General features: G+C 49.1%; 1 protein-coding gene across 6 annotated transcripts in view; it reads left to right on the top strand.

Moving 5' to 3' along the window:
- The window catches only part of AGAP1 (ArfGAP with GTPase domain, ankyrin repeat and PH domain 1), a 564,902-nt gene that overhangs the window by 207,854 nt on the left and 333,850 nt on the right, over nt 1-23,198 (top strand). For all 6 annotated transcript variants that reach the window (XM_060107327.1, XM_060107326.1, XM_060107328.1 and 3 more), the window contains exons 4-5: nt 14,706-14,791; nt 19,177-19,318. In XM_060107327.1, the coding sequence (XP_059963310.1) occupies nt 14,706-14,791; nt 19,177-19,318 (228 nt within the window). The remainder of the gene's footprint in view (nt 1-14,705; nt 14,792-19,176; nt 19,319-23,198) is intronic.

The raw sequence follows: 23,198 nt of genomic DNA, 5'->3' as shown, positions 1-23,198 counted from the left end.
GGGCGAGATCAGAGACTCATAACCAGTCCTTGACCGAGGCAGTCTGACCACAGGTTGAGAGGTTCTCTGTGGAAGTTTGTACAGAAAGGAAGAAATGCTGGCTGAGGCCAGCCTCGGGGCGGGCAGAGGAGAAAGAAAGGGGGGCAGGCAGCACCATCAGATGCGGGGCAGCGGGTCAGGGGGACAGGCTTACGTTCCAGAGGGGGATGGGGACGGATGTGACTGCGTGGAGCCCACCTTCCAGTCACGGCTGCTGCGAGACAGGATTGCCGTGTAAAGAAGACGTACCTCCTGTAGAATGACGCTGGTAGATCACGCTTGCTGGATGTTAGAACTCTAAGGGCAGACTTTCACTGGGGCCATGGTCAACTCCCTGGGCCAGGACGTGGAGATAAGGCAGCAGCAGGCAAAATACCAGAAGCAAAATAGGCCAAGTGCCAAAAAAAAGAATTACATGAGGAGGGTGTGTAGTGTGATGAAGGCAGACTCTCCCCTCCACGTCACCTCCTCATGCAGGACTCAGGGACCCCCAGCCTGAGAGCTGGGGCATCGTGGGCACAAGACCTGAGGGGCTGGGACAGGCCCCCGTGTGTGTATGTGCGCGCGCACCTGCGTGCATGCCACGTACAGCTGCCGATTATCTACAAAAGGTGACAGTTCAACATGACTGAAATGGTTTGACTGAATCAATTCTTTGATGATTGACCCAGGCCAGAAGTGGAAACCACGTGCAACTCACAGTGTAGTCTTTTACCCATCGTAGTGGCTTCCTGGGTGTCCTGTGTTGGGAGGATCTTGGTTCAGGAAGAATTCTGAGTGTAGCAGATGGTCACCCCTGTCTTGTGTCTGGAAGCTGCTCGGTTCTGCCCATGTGGCCCAAGGGGCAGCATGTGTGGCCAGCACGCCATCCTTTTCTGAGCCCTATTTCTTACCGTTTTGCTTCTTTTACAAAATGGCAACACCACAAACAAAAGAAGAGAGCAGCCTTGCTCTTGGAGGGCCGCTTGGGTGGGACACGTATGTTGAAAGTGTGAAGGGTGTGTGTGGAGGGGGCGGGGCTTGGTGACAGAAACCAGGTGGCAGTGTGTCCTCGACTCCTTGCACGCAGCGGAGGGGAGCGGGTGAGCCTGAACCAAGAGGGAGGTTGTGTGCAGGGACTGTCAGTTACACGGGGTGTGACCGCATGATCTCCAGGTGGACCAGGCTGCCAGCGTGTGCATCTCCCATCGCCCTCGTGCGTAGAAGGGTTCTGAAGGGAGTTGGGGGCCGGACCCCTGGGCTCCCAGCAGTCATTACACAGGCGCTGGCTTTGGAGAGGGACACAGCAGGGCAGGTGGGAGGAGTCCTCACACAACCTCTGGACCTTGGGGCTAACACATAACGGTGGGAATGAGCCGCGGGGACTACTTACCACTGGACCCTCTGCTGCCCCGTCAGGAGGGGCGGCAGCTTATTAGTCCCACGAAGCACTGGCTGTAGGATGTGCCCTGGCCCGCCTTCCGTTTGGGCAGGAGCCTGGCAGTACAGGTGCAAGCTAAGTGTGTTCCAAGATGCAGATGCAGGGGCTTCCTGGGCTGGGCAGGTTCCGAATCTGCCTGAGAGGGAGACAAACACACACACACACACACACACACGCTCACACATACTCACACCCCACCCCAGGGCAGTCTGTCTCCTGCCAGCCCTGGATGGTGGGCTTTGCTCCAGGTCTTGGTGGTGTCCAGCTCACAGGGTGCTGGTCTTCTCAGAGACCAGATCACCCTCTAGGATGGGCACAGTGACCTGGAGACAGAGCCCCCTGGAGTCCTGCTGTTAAAGTCCTGACACTGTTTCCATGGGAATGAGACAGTTACAGAGAGTGATCCTCCACCTCTCCCCCCACCCCTGGAAATGGAAGAGGACAGTCCAAACAATAAGTGATGTGTCCCCAACTTCCCTTGGGGCGCAGTGGTTGAGAATCCGTCTGCCAATGCAGGGGACACAGGTTTGAGCCCTGGTCTGGGAAGATCCCACATGCCGTGGAGCAACTAAGCCCGTGTGTCACAGCTACTGAGCCTGCGCTCAGAGCCCGCGAGCCACAACTGCTGAAGCCCACACGCCTAGAGCCCGTGCTCTGCAACAAGAGAAGCCACCGCAGTGAGAAGCCCGTGCACCGCGACGAAGAGTAGCCCCCGCTCGCCACAACTAGAGAAAGCCCGCGCGTAGCAACGAAGACCCAACGTAGCCAAAAATAAAAATAAAATAAATTAAAAAAAAAAGTGACGTGTCCCCAGAAGAAATATCAAAGGGAAGCTGGCTCTCCCACAGCCGTCACCCCCTCCCTGTGCTGTTGCTGCTTGTGAGCTGAGAAGGATTGTTGCATTTTTAAAGATCTGTAAAAATAAATAAACAAAAACAACCCCTCCCCCCTGACCCCGAAACAAGGCTACTGCCCGCAAGGCCACTGTCTGGTGGCCCTTCGCCGTGATGGTTTGTGACCCTGCCCTGCAGTGTCAACACACCAGGTATTAAAATGCGGAGGATTTCTGGCTTTCTCCATAGGGTCTAACCTCACAACCACCATCCTGTTTTAGTTTCTTGAAACAAACACCTGATTTATATTCAGAGAATTGTGTGTGAACAGACAGTTCTAAAGCCAGTACTTTTACATGTCCAGTTCTAGAATTGCATATTCAAAAACAAAGTTGACACGACAATTTTTTTTAATAACAAGTTATTTTCACATGGGAAACACGAGTTGAGAGCAGTAAAATCTGAGGGACTAAGAGACCATCTGCCCGTGTGCTGGTAGCTGAGCAACCCACCAAGGTGCTGTTGGGTGCTGGCCAGCTCACCTCCACACCCACTTTTCTGAGGCTACTGCCCCTGGACTCGTCCCAGGCCATGGCTGGTGGGATTTGGCCTCATTTAAAGACACCAGGTGAGCAGCTGGGCTCTTTCTCCTGAATCTGCAGTACTTTTTCTAATTCATCCCTTTTTATGCTTAAAATAAATGTGCAGAATACTAAAAATAAAACAAACAAATAACCTTAAGTACATTTCCCCCCAGGGAAACAAGTATGTGCACGACTAATATTCCATTTACCACCAAACTATTTCAGAGACGGTAGTAGATGCTGGAATGTTCACGTACAGCCACCACAGTGGGTATTGGAACATTTCCAACAAACAGCTTACTTCTTTGGTCACACAGGCATACCTCATTTTATTGGCACTTCCCAGATATTGCAGTTTTTTTTTTTTTTAAACAAATGGAAGGTTTGTGGCAACCCCGTATCGAGTGAGTCTGTCGGCGCCATTTTTCCCAGCAGCACTTGCTCACCTCACGTCTCTGTGTTACATTTGGATAATTCTTGAAATATTTCAAACTCTCTACCAGCAGAAAGGTTGTGACTTGATGAAGGCTCAGATGATGGTCAGCACTTTTTAGCAGTATTTTGAAATTAAGGTATGTATGTTTTTTAGACATAATGCTGCTTAATAGACTACTACAGTAGAGTATAAACATAACTTACATGCACTGGGAATCCCCAACATTCCCGTGACTCGTTTTATTGTGATACCTGCTTTATTGCGGTGGTCTGGAACTGAACCCACAGTAGCTCCAAGGTGGGCCCGTATATTAGATTTTATAGGGAGGGGCCCATCATTATGTGGCTATTTCCTCCTTCAGGGGGCTGACTGAAAACCATGCCCCCCCACCCCATCTGCTCAGTGGGTTCCCAGTGGGTTCCAGGGGTCACAGGCTGTTTCTGTACCTGGTGCCTGATCCCCTCCCATACCCCACCCAGCTGGCTCTCCTGGTCAGTTCCCATTTCCTCCCGCTGCCCTTGACAGTTAGAGATTCTGTCCTGTTCACTCTGTTCCCGGCACCAGCACTGTGCTTATTATTGGCCATGATGGGCTTTGCTAAATGCTTGCTGAGTGGTGCTTCTGAAGACCAGGGTTTTATTGCCCCAGTGTAGGGAGCTAACAGAGAAATGGAGAATGGCAAACACAGGGGGAGAACCCTTGCCAAATACTAGTAAGAGCCAAACTGTGTCACAGGTGGAGTGTAAATCAGATATATTCCCCTGTGTTCCTCTACTGCTTGCTTGCGTGGAAGTCCCCGTCTGAGATTAGAAACACACTGTACACTTGGATAAATATTGAGACGGTTACTGGGACCCATAAAATCTTCTCCCTGGGGCAGTATGAGTAGCACCATCCAGAACTTGCTATCTCGTGAGCTCTTTAGACTTGGGAAAAATAATTATTACCCTGGGTCTCCCAGAGTACCTGGAATTGTGGCAGAGTGTTAAGGAGAATCCTGGTTTTCATATGGGAATTTGAGCATGAGACACACACCTTTCTTTCATTCTCTGCTTACTGTGGTCTTGGTTCTTCCTTGTCGGTTTTTTTGTGTGTGTGTATGGTATGCGGGCCTCTCACTGTTGTGGCCTCTCCTGTTGCGGAACACAGGCTCCAGACGCACGGGCTCAGCGGCCATGGCTCACGGGCCCAGCTGCTCCGCGGCATGTGGGATCTTCCCGGACCGGGGCACGAACCCGTGTCCCCTGCATTGGCAGGCGGACTCTCAACCATTGCGCCACCAGGGAAGCCCCTTCCTTGTCCTTGAATTTCACTCTGAGACTCTCCCTCAATGTGCAAGTCCCCAGACAAAGTCTCCAGTGTAACATAGCAGAGCTTAGTTGGTGTTCAGGGGACACAGGTAGTGTTTCGGGAGCCTGACAGCTGACACAGATCAGCTCCCGCTCACCTTCGCTGTGGCTACAGAGGCAGGTGGTGTCCGTTGAGTTTTCACACAAGGGAGCTGAGGCACCAGCTGCTACTGAAGCCACACAGGGTCGCCCAGCTCAGAGGCAGACCCTTGGCAGGCGGCTTCAAGCCCGTTCCTCTGCACTGCACTCCCCCTGCCTGGATACACACACTCTGCTGTCCTGAAAGGGCCACAGCCCACCTGACGGCTCAGCATCCACATTCAGGGGCCTCAGCGGGACCTCGGGTCACCAGGTCTCCTGCGTGCTGGGCTGTGCCGGCCCCTGCAGGCTGCCTGTCCCTTGGAACAGCTGCTGAGTTATTGGGGAAAGTACTGAGTTCAGTGGAGGACAGTATGTGAACTTTGAGGGTGGGGGGCAGGGTAGGTCCTAACTTTCAAAGACAGCTTTGCAGGAAAGTCTGAGTGTGTGGAGCCAGGGCAGCCTGAATGGGCCTGGGGCTCTGAGCCCAAGGGAACAGGCTGCAGGCCCAGGCGCCAGCATCATACCTGGAGCGTGAGCTGCATCACACCTAGAGTGTGAGCTGAGGACAGCGACGTCCAGGCTTCCCTGTCCACCACAGAGCCCGTGGACATCTTCACAAGAAAAAGGATGCTTTGGGCTCCAGGACCTGCGTGCCTTCTGGGGTTGCTGATATCACAGGGCATGTTTTATTCTTTGCAGTATCTGAGGTTCTGCTGCTGTGATTACAGAGAACATTTTGTTGGGTTAATCCTATTTTACAGCCATTTTAGTGTTTTTTTGCAGGGGAAAAGCTAATAAAACTTTATGAAAGTGGAATTGGGCCTGTCCCTGGACGTTGATGATTGGAGATTGGTCCAGGTCAACCAGCCTCCACCTTCCCAGGGTTTCTGTGTTTATTTTAGTCGTGAGTAGACAGCACTTGGAAGAGAGAACTCTTCATGGGTTTCATGTGTTAAGCTGCTAATTTACCTTTTTCTCAAAGTTCTTGGAAGTTAAGATGTAAGGAAATTGAATTTAACTATTGGGCAACAAACCACTTCCCCAAACATTAATTTTCCAGTTTCTTTTTTGAGCAGCAATACCATTTTTACAAAATGTTTTAAGTAGATCTCTGATACATCATGGTGTTCTGTTAATAAAACTTGTACAAGTTCTAGTTTATAAATTTCTGACTCATTGCTTATCAGAGACAGCAATAAAGCTATTTTATGATCACAGAATAGGGCTTAAGGGGCTCCTGTTTCAGTTTTATATCTGCCTTTTCATCCAATTAATTTTTGATTTTATTTGCTTGATGTCAAGAAAACCTGAGCTACACAGGTGACACTTAAATATATATATATATATAAATGTATATCTATATATTCACCTTATTCGCCATTTCAAGGTACTCTTCCATTAGATACATCCAGAAGTGTTGAAGTAGTAGGAATAGTAGGACTCTTGAAATTCCAGGTTGAATCAATGAAAGCAGTGACTCTCATTCCATAGAAGTGTTCAGGTAGGAGCCCCCCTGGACCATGGTCAGCACTGAACGCACTGTGACATCGCCAAGAGCCAGCTGGTTAACTATTTCCTTGTTGTTGCTTAAATTACTTGCATCACACAAAAAACTGTCACCGCATGTGTGCCCGGCTTGTCCTTCCCGGAAGGTGGGACATGTCCCAAAGCAGGTTGCCTGCTTGTGCAATCTTCATGATTTTCAGGCGCAAACAGATGCAGGATGAGATTTTTAAAAGGCCAGGGCGAGGCTGTGACTTGCCCAGTATCCCAGCAGGTGGGTTCTGCCTCTGCCCAGGTTACCTGATGCAGCCAGAGCCACCATCTTGGTCTCTGGGTGAGTGTGTAACGTACTTCCCAGTGCAGGTTGGTTGTCATTGTGACAACCGTTTCAAAACCAGTTGTACATATGTAAAAAATGCTTATTACATTGGCCATTTTCCAAACCCCTGAAGTGGCTCTGGAGAGTGCTCCTGGGGGTGCACCTTGAACCCTGCTGTGGGATAAGGGCCCCCATCTTGGCTGGCATGGCAGCTTTTCACGAGGGCCTTGGTTGCCCCATCCTTAAAGTGACATTGCGAGGCTGTCTTGTTTCTCTTGGAAGATCATGTGCTGTTTTGATCTGCAAGTTCATATCTTGCATTTCAAGAAACTGCCTCTGTATTTTATCTCTGAATAGTCTTTGAGCCCTTTTGTTGGGGATTCCTTGTCAGAGGTGCCATTTATCCTTTTGTTAGTTTCATTTGTCTTCCTGTCAATTAACTTCTGTCTTTTTCATCTTGACAGAGTTTATTTCAAGCCATTCCTCCATGTCAGAATTTCAGCTTTGAGCGGTGTTTCTTCTCTCCCTTACTTTTTCACATTGTATTCGTTAGTTCCAAAATGTTGGTTTGGTCCTCAGTTCTAGAGGTTTCCATTTCTTCCCTCATTGTTTCGGTTTCTTCTCCCTGGAGTTCTTGTCTTGTTAAATGTCTGTTTATAAGTGGCATTAGGGAGGGAAGTGATAAGAAGGGATTTCCTTCTGCTTTTTGAGTTTTGTTTTCTCCTCCGTGGGCTCTTTGGATTTTGCAGGCTCCCTTGCAACCCGCCTCCCCTTTTATTTTGGCTGCCCTGCACGGCTTTCAGGATTTCATTTCTCCAACCAGGAATTGAACCCCGGGCCGTGGCAGTGAAAGCCCGGAGTCCTAACCACTAGGCCACCAGGGAACTCCCACAATCCCTCCCTGCTTTCTTCCCCTTGCCCTATCTTTGCATGATAGTCTTACCATTTCTTTAGCTTTATCCTCCCCTTTGCTGAGATTGGTGCTGTCTTGACTGTAGTCAAGTGCAGGGATACATGCACTGCTCAGGCCGTTCACATAGGCTGGCCACTCATCCTGGGTCAGGTATGGGGTGTGGGGAGCCCCCTGCCATCTGGTTTCCTGTGGCAGGACACAGGCTAGAGGAGACATCCCTGGCCCAGAGGGATGGCCCAGTCTGCCCGAGTTACCATTTCCCAGACCTCCGTCACACCCCCGGTCCCCTGCAGGGAAGCGCTGGGCACAGAAGGCTGAGGGTGGATGTTACTTTCCCTGAGAATCGCACTGTAACGAGTCCCTTTGTCCTCTGAGGGCATCTCCTCCAGACAAAGGTGAGCTGCACTCCGTAGGAATTTGCTGGATGCCTTGCGTCAGGTCCCCTGCCTCTGCGGGGGCTGGGAGGGGGTTGTGTTATACTGTCACTCCCTGCAGGGGCCCCTCCTTAAAGTCTGGGTATTGCAGGCACTTTGCCTGCAGAGAGCCCTGGTGGCTGCTCATTTGGGAACCTCCTAACCGTCAGGGGACAGGGCACAAAGGCCATGCTGCCCCTTCCTGAGCATCCCTCCTCCCTTGGGGATCAGGAGCCGCTCTCCACCCAGCTCTGGAGTCCTCCTTTTTATTCTTAAGGCCATTGTTTTCGAGGTTGGTTATGTAAAGCTTTGCTTCTTTTCTTGGTGGATGGTGAACTTTTTATCTGGCTTTTACTCCCCCCCCCCCCGATTTTATTAGATATGGAAGAAAGGAAATTTGGTTATAGCAAAGTTCAAGTCTTTCGTCTTACCCTGGAACTTTGACTTCTATCTCAGTCTTCCTTCTTTGTTTTACTCAGGTCTGGGTGAAATGAAGTTGTTAAAGACCGTGGCCTGTGCGTTAAATCCCATTTCACCTCAAGTCATAAGCATGAGCATTTCACCCGTGAACTTACCAATCGCCACGCATTAATTAGATCCGTAGTGTTAGTACATTTTTATAGTAGTCCCTGCCCTCCCCTTTTTTAAACAGTGTAAGTCTTTTAAAACTTGGCAGGGGAAATGAAGTCTGATTTGGTTAAATTTTGTAAACAGATATGTAACCAATAAAACTTTTTTTCCCCAGTGTAAAAATAATATGGGATCCAAAATCCCTTTTAAATGTCATGATATGAAACTTCTCCAAAACCTCAGTAATAGGTACCTGACTTTAGTATTTTGATCAAAGTTAAAAAAGCAAAATTAAGTTTAAAGCCTTTCTGGCACATGCACGATCAGATTTTTCATATTGTCCCGGGAGAAATGAAAATATTCATAGTTGTCTCCAGTGTATTCCTGTCATCCCGCCAGTCCTAAATAATTAGGGAACAACAACATTTACAGACATTTGTTCTGGGGCTAAGTAAGAAGAAAATTTTAGGCAAATGGTACAAATGACAAGAATCTCTAAACCATTCCTCCGGGAAAATCAGGTGCTCCTGAGCTGGGGCCTCATGAGGGTGATAAGATGTGAGGCCAGCTTGCAGCTGTGGGGAGGGTCTTAGCGGCTTGACTTTGTCTGATCAGATGCTGGAATAATGCCCCCCCTCCTCTTTCTTATGGAAAAGGAAAATAGCGTGCTCCACAAATGCAGTTTTAAACTCAAGAATGATATTCATTCTTTGCTTATGCATGGAAAATAAAGATGGAAATCAGCAGGAAAAAAAAATGAAACATGTTACTGAGGCCAAGCTCGTACTGCTCACCACACAACAGGCCAATAATGGAGAGATGAGTTGCTGGGGCAAGGAAGAGCGACTTTATTCAGAAAGCCAGCAAACTGAGAAGATGCTGGACTCGTGTCCCAAAGAACCATCTTTGCCTGAGTTAGAATTCAGGCTCCTTTTATACTAGAAGGGGAGGGAGTAAAGTCAAACACTTACTGGTTCCCATCAGCCTCCGGAGGGGATGTGTTCATTTCTTCCTTCCCTGCAGCCATTCACAGGTGGGCCTGGTCAGGATGTTTCCTGTGAACTAAACAAATGTTACCTGGGAGGCAGGGTTTCCAGAGATGGGCCATTATGTATCATTTAAGCTTATAGGCAACATCCCTTTAATGATTAACTTGTAATAGAATACAAAAGGTTCTTCCCTATTACACAAAGTGGTAGGCAGGTCTATTTCTTTTTAGTTTCCTAAGCACAGGGATGATTATCATTTGGAACTGAAGACAGTTCCCTTCCAGAGCTGTGAGTGGAGTTAGGAAAAGACATCCTCAGCCCCACTGCCCAGCATTCTTGGTGTCGCCCTGTGGGTACTAGGAAATTACATGAAAGATTCCAAGCTCGTTTGTGGACACTGTGTGCCATGAACTGTCTCAGCAGAAATCCACAGGGAAGAGGGCAGAGGTGAGAACCAGTCAGCACTTCTGGGATTGGGTCTCATGCCTGCTGGCTGGGGGGAGTTTGGTCAGTGTCCGAACTTCTTTTCCACCCCAGTTAGATGTGGATGTTGATGATGATATTTGCATCACAAGATGCTGTGAGGAATAATGGACGTGATGTGGGAAGAGAAGTGCTTTGTAAAGTATTATAAGGCTTGCTGTTGCCTGGAGAGCTGTTAATGATATGTTAATATCTTTTAGTCCAATTAGCCAAAAAGACAGAAATGTCAAACATCTGTTGCAGTGTTTACTCCCAACAAGATTTTTTTTTTTTTTTTTTTGAGAATAGGAAAATTTGATTTTCTTTTTTTCCCCCTTAAAGCAGAAATGCCAACCCAGGTGAGATGGTTATACCTCCTTCAGTGTAGACAGCCCTTATATTTAATAGGGCTCCATTGTAGGTCCATCCTACCTAGCTTGAGTTTAAAGAGTAGAGGGAACCCGGTTGTTTTTACCTATGCCAGCATCCCAAATTCAAAACTGGTTCCCCCAGCATGAGATCAGGACTCAGGGGAGTAACCTTGAAACCTTGATAGTGATTGGTTACCAGTTGATTAAAAGGGGCCCCCTTGAGTCTTTTTTTCAAGATACTAAAGGAACAAAACAACTGACCTTTTCTTCCTGGTGTGCTATTCACAATACATCCAGCATCCCTGTTCTTGATAGGTATATTCAGGTCCATCTTTTACTCATTTTTGGAAGAAATTAAGACCTTGACTCGCTTAAGAAGGCAAGCTCAAGGGCAAACAGAGTTTCCCAGGGCAGTTTTCTGGAAACTCTGAAAACTAGGCTTTGGGTGAACCAGAAATTTAATAAATTGCATGTGAGGTTGAGTTCAGACAAGAAGAATGTCCCCTCTGTGTGCTCAAATGAGATGCAAACACTTCTTCTACTGTCCAGCGAAACTCAGTTAAGAACATCAAAGCCCAGAGATGAACTTGGTTCTGCTCACCTATCTCTACCTGTTTGCTGCATACTTAATGTGGTGCTGTCTACCTCAGCTGACCTCACGGCATCTTTGGAAGGAACAGACTTAAGTGCAGGAGGGACCTCCGTTTTCCCTTCTCATGGAGATGTCATCACAGGTACAGAGCCCTTGTACCCCTGTGTACTCGGTGGGCAGGCAGCTGTGTGGGGGACACTGCACACATATGCACAGGTGGGCTGAGCCAAGGGCATGTTGATGGTTCCCAGTACAGGGGTCAGATTTGGGTACACTTTCTAAAAGTAAAACCTACCCCTCAGGTAATTTAATGTTATGTAATAGTATTTGGCAGTCAGAGATGGTTGACGATTATTCGTGTAACAAGTTTATAGCGTGGGCCGCAGGCCAGGCTGTGCATTAAATGCTAGGAATACAAAGCTCGGTAAAACAGACCTGCTAGCCCTCTGTATCCACAGATTTGTTCAGCCATGGATCTGAAACACTCAAAAAAAAAAAAAAAATTGCAGGAAGTTTCAAAAAACAAAACTTGAATTTGTCTCATGCTGGCAGCTATTTATGTAACAGTTATGTTGAACTTACAGCTATTTACGTGGTATTTACACTGTACGAGATATTGTTAGTAATCTGGAGATGATTTAAAGTATACGGGAGGATGTGTGTAGGTTATGTGAAAATACTGCACCATTTTATATAAGGGATTTTGGAACTAGTCTCCTGTGGAGTGTGAGGGATGACTGTAATTGGAAATAGGATTATAAAATAGGCATTTAAAAATCTGCATTAGAAATGAAGTTGGATGTAGAGTTTGGTAGTATGCTCTAATATTTCGGTAGGAAAAGATCTAATGGCTGGGATGGATGGCGGTTTTGAATTTCAGATAATGAGAGAGGTGGCCCCTGGTGAGTGTAGACCAGCTTGGTACCACCCCCACCTTCATCCCAAGGCTTTTTCCCTTTGTGTCTCTAAAGTGAACTGTAGAAAACGGATTTTTCTTTTTTCTTTTTCTTTTTTTTGTGGTACTTGGGCCTTTCACTGTTGTGGCCTCTCCCATTGCGGAGCACAGGCTCCGGACGCGCAGGCTCAGAGGCCTTGGCTCACGGGCCCAGCCGCTCCACAGTATGTGGGATCCTCCCGGACCGGGGCACGAGCCCGTGTCCCCTGCATCGGCAGGCGGACTCTCAACCACTGCGCCACCAGGGAAGCCCAGAAAACGGATTTTAAAGTCTAATTTTATTTACCTGCTGGGCTGTGTTTCTCCAGTGCCCAGTGGTCTGTGTTCCCGTTGAGCCTGCTGACAATCTTATCTGCAGTAGGAGTTTATTTTTTATATATAACTTTATTAATCATAGTCTTACTTTTTCACAATCTGGGTGCTTAAAACACCTGGCTGAATTTTATCTAATCAAACCTTTGGGTTCATGGCAAATACATTTGAGTGTTTCATTTTTGTTTCCTGATGTATGTATAACACCAGAGAAAACACAGAAGTCATTGCAAGTGTCTAATATTTGCAATTGTAAAATATTGAAGAGACATACTGATTACATATCTTAGGGGGGAAATGAAAAGTGATTTTAGAATTGGAAGGGGCCTTAAGGATGGAGGAGAGAATCATCCCTCCTTTTAGAGCTGATGAAAATTAGGTCCAGAGGCCTCTGCCTGACGTTACAAGGCAGAGGAGCAGAAAGAACTCTGCAAACCTTTAACTTGAATATTGTGATTCAACTATCTGGACACGTAACTTGGGATCGTGACTGTACAAAAAGATGTGAAAGAAAGTGAATGAACGAATAGATGTGAAATTCATCCAACAAGCGCGTACCCTGTAAGACACACGAGGGCATAGAGACCCAGGGGAGGAGCAGGGCCATCAGCGGGCGTCATCCACGGAGAGCTGGATGGTGACGCCCACCGGGTGCCTGCTCCCCAGGGAGATGGGGGGAGGCGGCTGGCAGCGGAGGGGTGCTGGTACTGCGGGAGCTCCCCTCCTGCTCTGGAGACCACGAGGACTAGTGAGGAATTGGCCGTGTGAGACCAGCGTGCCCAGGGCAGCTGTGAAGGCTCGTGGAGGTCGAACCTGAGTTCATCAGACCAGGGCTGGCCTCCGTACGCTCAGATGCTGGGGGGTCAGGGCTCGTTTGGGGAGCTGCGGGGCACAGGGACCGTGAATCACTGCGGGTCCTCCTACAGCCAGATGCGCAGGTGCAGAGCGGGCCTCAGCCCGTCTGGTCCAGCGCGCATGCGCTCTGTCCCCCGCCCCCCGGCCATCAGATGTGTTTCCTTCCGTCCGTTCTCCACGGACTCTGCCCTCCTTTTTCGGTGTCGGCGATGAGGGGGGTCAAAATGAGAGTTCCTCCGTTTTAAAGTTGGAAAGTTTTCTTCGGTTTTTGAAGTTTTGCTCTTTAAGCACGTGCATCTTGCCTGTGACGGGGTGCCCGGGGCGGGGTGGGGGTGGGGGCGAGTGCGGGGTGGGAGCGGCCGCGTGCGCATGCGTGCTCGCTTGCAGAGGCGACCTCCCCGCGGGCCGCCCCAGCCTCACGTGGCAGAAGCCCACTTGCAGACACTTACTAGGGGTGCGGTGAGGTGGTGTGGTTTGGGACGGGGAGTCTAGTTTCTGCTTCTCGGGCGCTGGGATGGCCCAAACCCCGGACTCTCGGAGGGAAGGTCCGCGTCTTCGAGGGGCCACTGTGGCGGAGAGCTAGGTGTGACTCCGGGGGGCAGGGGGCCGGCACCCAGCCTCTGGGGCCAGTGGGGAAGCTTCACCAGCGAGGTTCGCGGGCTTCCAGTTATTCGGGGGTTAGCTGGTGACTCTGGAAGGCCTCTGTGCCGAGGAGCTGAAATGAGCGCCGGTGCTGGCGTGTTCCTCTCGAGACCACGAGTCCCGAAGCTCAGTGAGGGGTGACTGCGGCAGGCTCAGAGCCCAGAGCTTGGGAAGGTCGTTTGTCTCCGGAGGTGGCAGAGGGCGTGGCAGAGGGACCCAGAAGTGGAAGTATTTCCCGCTGCCCAGGGGAGGCCTGGCAGTCCGATCCGGGGCGCTGAGGGGAGATGCTTGAGGCACCTGGGCGTGGGAGGGGTCAGCCCCTGCCGCCTTCACGTGGCCACCCCCGTGCCCCTAGCGTTCCGGCGGGGCCCCTGGTGGTCTCTCGCTAACCCAGCGTGGTCTCTAACGCTCTCCGTCCGCCAGCTGCGCTGCTGTGTCTCCACCTGTGCGGAGCTGCCATCCAGTAGTTTGTGTCTAACCCGTGTGTAGTAGTTGAGCACCCTTCCCTTCCCTGTGAACTGTGCACACGGAAACACCATCCCCATGCTGTTCTATGTTTTCCTTCCAAGAACTGGGTTTCTCTTGAGGAGAATACAGATTCTCAGCCCTTGAATTTGTCAACGTGCGGGCGACCAGGCCCCTGTTCAGCAGATACAATTCGTTTCGGTTTTGCGAACCCAACGAGAGAACAATTTCCGTGCTCTCTGTTTCTGGACTCGGTATCAGCGTGTTCCCAGGGAGAGAGAATTCCTGAATTTACACACAAAGCCTGCATTAAAATCCCACGCTTCTCAGCCACGAGTGATCCTGGCATTGCATGGAGGCTGTGTATTCTAACTAGAAAGGAACACGGGTTCTTAAGGATGGAGATTTGAATCTGAGTTCAGTAGTTCTTTTAAAGTCCAGGGGTCCCTGGAGGCGGAGCCGCAGCCCCTCCTACTAAACACTCAGGGCTGCCCCCAGGGCCACAGCCTAGGGTGTATTTTTCCACAAGCGAAGCCCACGTCTGTTTGCCCTCCCCTCGCTCTGTCTTTCCCCGGTAACAAGATCTTTTGTGTGTGTGGCAGGTGGCAGATTCAAGAAAGAGATTGTTGTTGACGGACAGAGCTATCTGCTGCTCATCAGAGATGAAGGGGGCCCTCCGGAGGCCCAGGTGAGTACTGCACGCACACTGGTGACCAGCTTTCACCCGTGCCTCCTTGGTCAGGGTCTGACTCCACAGGTGTTTCTAAGAAGTCGGTCAGGTGCATACAAGAAAAGGTGAGAGAGAGGCCCCGGGAAAATGCTTTCTGTGACTGAGGTTTTTCTCATCCATGAGAGACTAATTCTGTTGTTCCTTCAGACAGAAACATAGAGGGAAGTTTGGACTGTGTGGCTGATTTTCACTTTGCGTTTTTTTGTGTTTTTTTTTTTGCGGTACGCGGGCCTCTCACTGCTGTGGCCTCTCCCGTTGCGGAGCACAGGCTCCGGACGCGCAGGCTCAGCGGCCATGGCTCACGGGCCCAGCCGCTCCACGGCATGTGGGAACTTCCCGGACCGGGTCACAAACCCGTGTTTGTGCAGGCGGATGCAGGCGGACCCTCAACCACTGCGCCACCAGGGAAGCCCCACTTTGCGTTTTTTAAGAAGGAAGGAAGAGCAGAATCTGCACTGATTTGTCAGCTCAGCTGAATTGACATCTGGAAGTGTCTATAGCCCTTTTTTTCTCCTTTTATCCTGTAAGTGTTTGATCTCTAGAGCAGTACAGTCATTTAGAAAGTCGGATGGGATTTGGAAATCTGAGCACTACTGCCAGGCTGCCCACCAGGCTTCTCAGCCCGGATCGTTCTCCACCGCAAACCAGGATGCAGCACGGTGTGATTTCTTTGAAAGTTCCTTGAAAAATGGGTGTTGTGGGGAAAAAAAAACAACATGAGTATGGAAAATATTTTTCTTTGGTTTACTTACTCTCCAGTTTATTACTCTACTTACATAATTTACTAGCTGAACACTTTGAAGGAACCAAGAGCTAGTCATAGTCAAGACCCATTAATGCGAACTTAATATTAAAATTTTTCTCTGGCGTTCTTTCTTGAACTTAGCCTTTGGGGAAGTGCGACACAGGATTATCGGTGATTTAAGTGAACGATGTTGAATGTAGAGGTTGTTAAAGTTCTAGAACTCCATACACTGAGGTGTATGCAGCTCTACAGAAAAATGGTGTGGATTTACTATGTTTCAGTGAGTCTAAAATGCCACTGATTATAAGCTATACCAGTATTTAAAAGAAAAATGCTGTCAAACTGTGAAACAAAGCAGTCCATAGGGTATGTTCTGATAGCAAAGACGTTAGTTAAAGTGTGGAAAAGATTTTTTTTAGCTTTGCTAAAACGGCATAGTCGATGATGAGAGTAAGGAAACACTGAAGACATGTTAAACATGAAAAAAAGTAGGTTACGTAGCCGTGAGAGCACGGGTTCAGCGCACGTCTGTTACTTTATACTTAAGCAGCACAGGGTGTGACGTCTGACACTGTCCTAGGAGGTTCATGATGGTGCTAAAAGCTAAATCACTTTTTCTAAGTTGTCCTTTGCCCGTGGGATGTCTGTCCTGCTATCACAAGGGTTCCCTCCGAGGCAGCTGGGAATAGGAGAATGAAGTAGGTAAAGTGTGGGTGTCACCTGGGGGCGATTTTCCGCTTTTCTAGGTCGTAAATGTTTTGGAGTGACCAGGGGCAATCTCACACTTAAAGAGCACATCTTAGCTCTGACATAAAGAATCTAAGAAGAAAGTTGAGAGAAGTACAGAAGCGCATGTTGGAGCTGGTGTAGTGGCTTCAGAGGCGCTGCTGTCCAGGGATGCTGCCAGGGATGGATGCTGGGGGGCGCAGGGCTGCAGAGACACGGTGCTTCCCCTGACACCAGTCGTGGAACACTGAGCAGGCTGCCCTGGGCCAGAGTTTAACCACAGTGAGACCAGTCTCCCAAGGAGCCCCAGGCCCACACTGGAGAGGGAACTCCAGCCCGAGGAATTAGGGGCTCGGAGCACTGCCCCACCCTGAAGGTTTCATCAGCCATGATTGCTGTTGGGGTTGCCTTTTTAACGAAAGTGTCTTGGGGGGGTGGTTGTCTTATTACGAAGCTCAGGCCCAGTGTTCCCCACATCCCCAGACGGTGACATTAAAAATCCCAGGGGTTTTTCTCTCCAGTGGTATGTATCCTCTGAGAAACATCTTTCCTCTAGGAAGCATGTATTCCTATGGAATACATCTTTTCCGTAGCCTCAGATGCTTAGGACATGTGATGTCATTCGATGCAGAAACATTTTCCTTCCTTTTAGTCCCTGATTAATTAAAGAATTGCTTTTAAGAATAAAACAAAAAAACTGAAGGCCTGTGAGCAATAATGCAACCCGTCTTGTGAGTTTCTTCTCGTGTCTGAAAAACACACATATTGTGAATCGGTAACACTGGGTGAGCCCCCTGCCCCGGCACCTTCCCTGAGTGGTGCAGCTCACTTAATCCTCGAGATGACCCTGGGGGACGATGCTCTGAGCGTTCCCGTCACCAAGGATGCTGACGCCCTGAGATCTCATGACATCAGGGCATGGGCTGAGGTGGCCGGCCCACACCCCCGCCCCGCTGGGGGAGAACTAGGCCCCCAGGAAGTCTCTGTCTTGGCCTCTGGCCGTGAGTTTCCCTGAGGACCAGTCCCTTATTCTAGCACATACTTCCCGCAGAAGCATCATTAGGCTAGAAGCTTACCCTGGTTAAAGTGCAGATTCCTGCTTTGAGGGGATGTCAAATGGAGCCTTTCAAAACTAGGCCGAGTGTACTCGGACATTCAAGGAAAAGAACTGTTTTCAAGGCACCACTCCTAGGCACGTGTGAGCATGATGTTTGTTTCCACTATTGCAGATCATGTCATATAGTCTGCGAAGGTAATGACGCCTTCATGAGTGAAGCTGCAGGATTTTGTGGCTACTAGTGTCCTATTAGGTGGTGTGAAAACTCTGCCAGTTAACTGGTTTTTTGGGTTTTTTTTTTTTTTTTTGCAGTTGGTGGAGAAGCCACTGGGGTGGATGGGGGACATCTGTGGGGTGCCCACTGCTCACTAGGCCCTGGGGCTCTCAGGATGCACCCTTGAGAGGATGTGGCCTGCTTTGCATTTCCTCTGCACGGAGGGTCAGCTGGTTGTCAGTCTTGGGAGGTGCGGGCTGGTCCCAGGGACCACAAGCATTCATAAGGTGCTCGTGGGTGTGGGGAAGCTGACTTCTCCCCGATTCTTGGGAAGAGAAAGGAAAACACATCTCAAGGCAGAGAAGAGGAGAAGAAGATGCCGTGTCAGCCTGAGTCCTGGGCCCTCAGGAGGCATCAGCCAGTCAGTCCCAAGGCTACTGGCCCCAAGTTCTCTTTCTCATTTAATTTCATATTTATCGTTTGAACTTCAGGTTTATTTACATTTTGTTGCCTAAAATCTCCATTTGTAACTGAATACACTTTTCATTTATATGTGGAAGTCAGAGCTTAACCAACTAAAAATTTCACCGAACATATTAGAGCTGATCCCTTGACCATCAGAACTTTCATGGGAGCTGCAGGTTCTTTTAGAGAAAGCATGTGGGACATTTTTTTTTTTTTTTCCATTTTCACTTGGGTCTTTCATCAAAGAGAAGGGTCTGTGGCGCTAGTCTCTTCCTCAGCGCCACCTCTGTGACCCTGGGGGCCCTGGGAAGCTCCTGAGCTTCCAGGACCCTCTCCTCTCTTGGCTCCAGCTTTACAAGATGGTTATGGGTGTTCCACGAGATAACGTGTGCTTGAGGGTGTGGTTATTTGCCAGAGAGAAGATCTGATGTGAGTTCAGCTGGATGCAAGTAAAGTGAGAATAAAATGACAAGAGTCAGGCCATTGTGGGGTTTTCATTTTTTTCGCCTAAGATTTGCTCATTTTGTTCATCGGTTTTGTTAATTTCTCCGGCAGTGAGTCATAATTTCCTCGAAGGGTGCTGGAATTAATCAGTGAGGGCTGATCTTTACAATACGAAGGCCTCTCGTGTTGACGGAGTAGTTGGCCCTGGAGGTGGAGGATTTCCGAGCCTTGGGCACCCAGAGGAAGAGCCCCATCTCAGGGGTCCAGCACGGCTTCCTAGGCGGCCTCTGTGGGGCGTTCAGGGTGAAACAGGAAGCTGCAGGGTCGCCCTCCGTGCCTGTCTCCAGGTCGGCTCTGCTGTGCGCGGGGTTTGCCTTCCATTGGCCGAGTCGGGCCAGAGGGTAGACACTCCCTTGGGGAAGAATGTCTGGTTTTACTTTGGAGACAGCGTGGCCTGGGTGGAAAGGGGCTGAGGGCCATCACAGGCGTGTTGTGCGAGGATGAGAAGGGCGTTCGTGATGCCCCAGCGAGGCGCTACAGCAGACATCGGACGTGGCCCGGCTGGGGGTGGGGGGTGTCTGCCAGCCTTTCGTCCTGTGTTCATGAAGGTGACCTGCTGCTGCTCCTTCCCTTTCTCTCTGTGAGCTCCTCGCTCAATTCCTCCTGCTCACCTGCCTTTCTTTTCTCCCCAGTTTGCCATGTGGGTGGACGCTGTTATATTTGTCTTCAGCTTGGAGGATGAGATAAGTTTCCAGACGGTCTACCACTACTACAGCCGGATGGCCAACTACCGGAACACGAGTGAGATTCCGCTGGTCCTGGTGGGAACCCAGGGTGAGTGGTGCCCGAGGGCAGGTTGTGCTTCTGTGGCTCCAGCAGTTGAGCAGTAAGTGATTCCTGGCCTGTGTTTTCAGAGTGGAGGGGTTTGGAAACAGTTTAAAGAAGCAGTAATTTCCTACTGAAGGCTCCCTTTTTACAGTGAGCATCCATGAAATTGAAACTGTCACACTTCCTGATTTGATTCAGTGGAGAAATCACTTGGCAACTTCAAAACAAAACACCCCCCCTACACCCCCAAGTGCTTGAATTTCTATATTAGGATATCTTAATTCTCTCTGTTACAAAATAATACATAAGCGCCCTAAAAGGTTATTTATGTTAACCTTTGCACCTTTAATACTGATTTCTGGTATAATGCAGAGTTTTGTTTTATTCTGCTCTATTTCTTAATGTCTTATGATCTGTATCTCATTTGTAGCAGATCCCTTAGAAAGCATAGAATCTTACCATGTGGGTAGGTTTTGTGTTTTTTTCTAGGTCACTTAAAACTTGGTCTTTTAGTAAAACGACATCACTTACTATGCCCTTGATCATAGATTCATTGATGTGCTGGTACCTGCCATTGGGGACTTAACTAAGGGGTCGTTCGGAATGTTTTTAAAAGTCAGATGAAGGTTAACTTTAAAACTGCTTTGTCAGAAAAATGAGGAACTTAAAAAATATAATCATGTCAAGAAACACTGGATTTTCCTTTCATTTTTTGGTGCAGGTTCTGTTTTTGTTAATTCCTTTAGAGTGAGCACATCTGGTCTGCCCTTGCATGCCCTGATGTAAGACTTTTCCAAATAAGAAACCAGCTGTGTCGAACAAGCAAGAACAATTAGCTGTGTGCGTGGCACCAGATCTAATATAACTGAGAGCTCTGGCGGGGTAATCTGCTGCCTTGGCAGGATAAGCCTGAGTCGTGGAGTGGGTATGTGTGTTGGGAGAAAAAAGTGTGGAATAAACTAAAGTCATCTGCTCAGGGTGCTAGATGTAAAATGTGAGGGTTGGGTTTTCATGGGGAGAACTTCATTGCCAATCCCCACACCCCTTTTTTTTTGGCTGCATCGGGTCTTTGTTTCTGTGCACGGGCTTTCTCTAGTTGCAGTGAGCTGGGGCTACTCTTCGTTGCGGTGTGGTGGCTTCTCTTGTTGTGGATCACAGGCTCTAGGCGCATGGGCTCAGTAGTTGTGGCTTGTGGGCTCTAGAGCGCAGGCTCAGTAGTTATGATGCATGGGCTTAAGTTGCTCTGCAGCATGTGGGGTCTTCCCGGCCCAGGGCTCGAACCCGTGTCCCTTGCGTTGGCAGGTGGATTTTTAACCACTGTGCCACCAGGGAAATCCCTCTTCTTTTTTCTTTTTTTTTTTTTTTTTCTTATAGCATATATGTCGTGGCCAGCAGTCTCACACCTGAAACCTTCAGAGCAGAGGTGGATTTAGACCAACATGGGACGTGAGAGGTTTTTTTATGCCCAAAGCGCCCTCTAGTGGTCACTGGGAGACAAGGCACGCCAGTAAAAAGTCCTTGGTTCTTGTTAGGACGTACAGAATTGGCATATTTGAGTTGGCCTCCTGAAAATTCTTAATACGTCATATTTTATAGTGGGCAGCTCGTCTAAAGCAGACCTCGCTTCAAGCTGCCTTGAAATCGACATCGAGCCAGTTAATTTCCAGTAAGCGCCTCTTCCTGCAGGCCTACCGAGGGCATTTCTGAGCCAAAGCAGGGTTTGTATGGGCGGCTCCTTACCAGCCGCCTGGGTTCAGGGGATCTGTGTTCAGGGTGCAGAATGCCTTTCTGCGGTGGACTCACCAGGATAAAGGGCAGGTAGGTTTTCAATCCAGGCCAGAAAGGTAATTTGATCAGTTTGTTGTCTTTCCTACACAGCAGTGTTTTGGGTAGTAGGGGTGGCGAGTCTGGGGTCCCTGCACGGGGCTGTGCAAACCCCGCATCACTCCGTCCAGGCTGCTGTTGACCTTGACGCTACCAGGCCTTGAAGGGAGGAAATCCCGTAAGGCAGCGGGGGCATCCGTGGACACACCAGTGTCAAGTGCGTGGTTGCTTTTGTTCCTGATATTTCCACATGTGGCCAGCTTCCCTGAGGTCCTGCTGGGATTGCAGATGCATATCTCTCCCTGCTCCTGACCTTGGAGATAAGTGCAGCCTCTGTGTCTCCCGCCCCAGCTGAAGGAAGGCACACCTTCACCTCCCACCAGGATGGTGGATGGTCTGTGTCTCAGGGAGGCCTGGGGATGGCTCCACAGAGGCTCTGGGGGAAGCCCTGATGTGCAGGAACCGACCCCCTTTTACTCCCTCTAGTTTTATAAGCGTCTGTCGACTGGGGGCCATGTACCTGCAAGGTACACCTGGGAGCTTGCACCCAGCAAGCCCCTGGGAGCACTGATGGAGGGCTTGTTCACTGTCCCCTCATGTTCATTTGTGAGACCTGTTTGGACTTCAGCAAAGCCATGTCCCAAAGGAGCAGGACAGGAATGTTATCAATTAGGGACGGTCCTCACCTGAGGGCTCCTCTTAGTCATCAACCAGACCTCTAATTCCCAGAGCACCCTAGAAGCCCCCATGGCAGGAAGGTGGAGTGAGTGTGGGCTTCTGGAAGGTTCCACCCTTAGGTACCATTAGCTCGTTTCACTTTCTGTGAAGCCACGCTTATTCTGCTGCTGTACAGGCTGCGTGGCGTGCCAGAGACAACGGCTGAGGGGATCTCAGATTTCCCTCCCAGCTGGTCGGGGCTGGTGGCCTCGAGGTAGGAGATTCTGGGATGGAGAAGATGAACAAGAATTAAGATAATTCCTGAAGGGTACGTGGGGTGTGGGGCCTTACCCAGAGGTGGGAGGACGTGTTCTCTCCCGGGTACCAACGGGGAGCTGGAGGATGTTCCTAAGAGGACAAGGTGATGGTGTGATGTCTCTTAAACATCTGTTTTAAAGACTTGAAGACCACATTGATTGGAGAGCGAAGCCCGAGCTGTAAAAAGATGCAGAGTCACAAGAGGAATGAAAAATAAGACTAGAAGAGCATTTAAGTGTAGGGTCTGTTTCTGACACGTGACTACGTATCTTGGAAGGAAGCTGAGATGGGAAGGAGGGCCTGGGGGATTACGGGGTCAGGATAAATCTGAAGCTGGATTCATGCTCTGGCGTGTATTTTCTAGTTTATACCAAAGCACTGGAAAATTCTGGGTTTCTAACTTTTTTTCTACTATTTTCTTAAAAGATGTTTACACCTTAAAAAAAAAACTTCTTTTCCTTAAATATTATGAAATCCAAGTCAAATTTTTTATTCTGTAAGATAAGAAGACAGGACGAGATACTGTTTGAAGAAATCCCTCTAACAGGCCCTTCCAGGGAATGTTCTGGAACATCTATTTGAGGTGGCTCCAGTCATTGTCGGGGGAAGGGTCCTGAATCATAGTTAGTTTCTCTAGGAGTAATTCAGAACTATAGGTTAAACCTATTCCATGGGACTAGGAAAAAAAGAAAAAATAGGGAGTAAGGAAAAGAGAAAGAGGGGGAAAAAATCAATAAATTATTCCCTCAAGATGTCCCTTTTGTTTACTACTTCCAGAAATATGAGTGCCTCAGGCACTTCCTGTGCAACAGCAAACATTTAAAAGGTTGTCACTGTCTTGTGTGACTTATACTGCTTTTCCCTGAACTAGTACAGAAAATCCCATTGGCAGGTTTTTGGTTAAAGAGATGTTGAGTGTTTCCTGTAACTCAGGAGCTTGCATGCCCTCGGGGAAAATTCCACATCAGGAGCAGCCCTGTAAAGTGTGTGTTGTCGCAGGGTAGCACGCTGGCCGGAACGTCTCAGCCCGTCCTCTGGTCCTGTGTGTGGGGCGTGTGGCTGCCCCCCAGTTACTCAGTAGTAACAG

Source organism: Mesoplodon densirostris, chromosome 8 (assembly GCF_025265405.1).
Source record: "Mesoplodon densirostris isolate mMesDen1 chromosome 8, mMesDen1 primary haplotype, whole genome shotgun sequence".
NCBI lineage: Eukaryota > Metazoa > Chordata > Mammalia > Artiodactyla > Ziphiidae > Mesoplodon > Mesoplodon densirostris.
The sequence above is the reverse complement of the archived record's forward strand: the minus strand, read 5'-3'. Positions and strand labels throughout refer to the sequence as shown.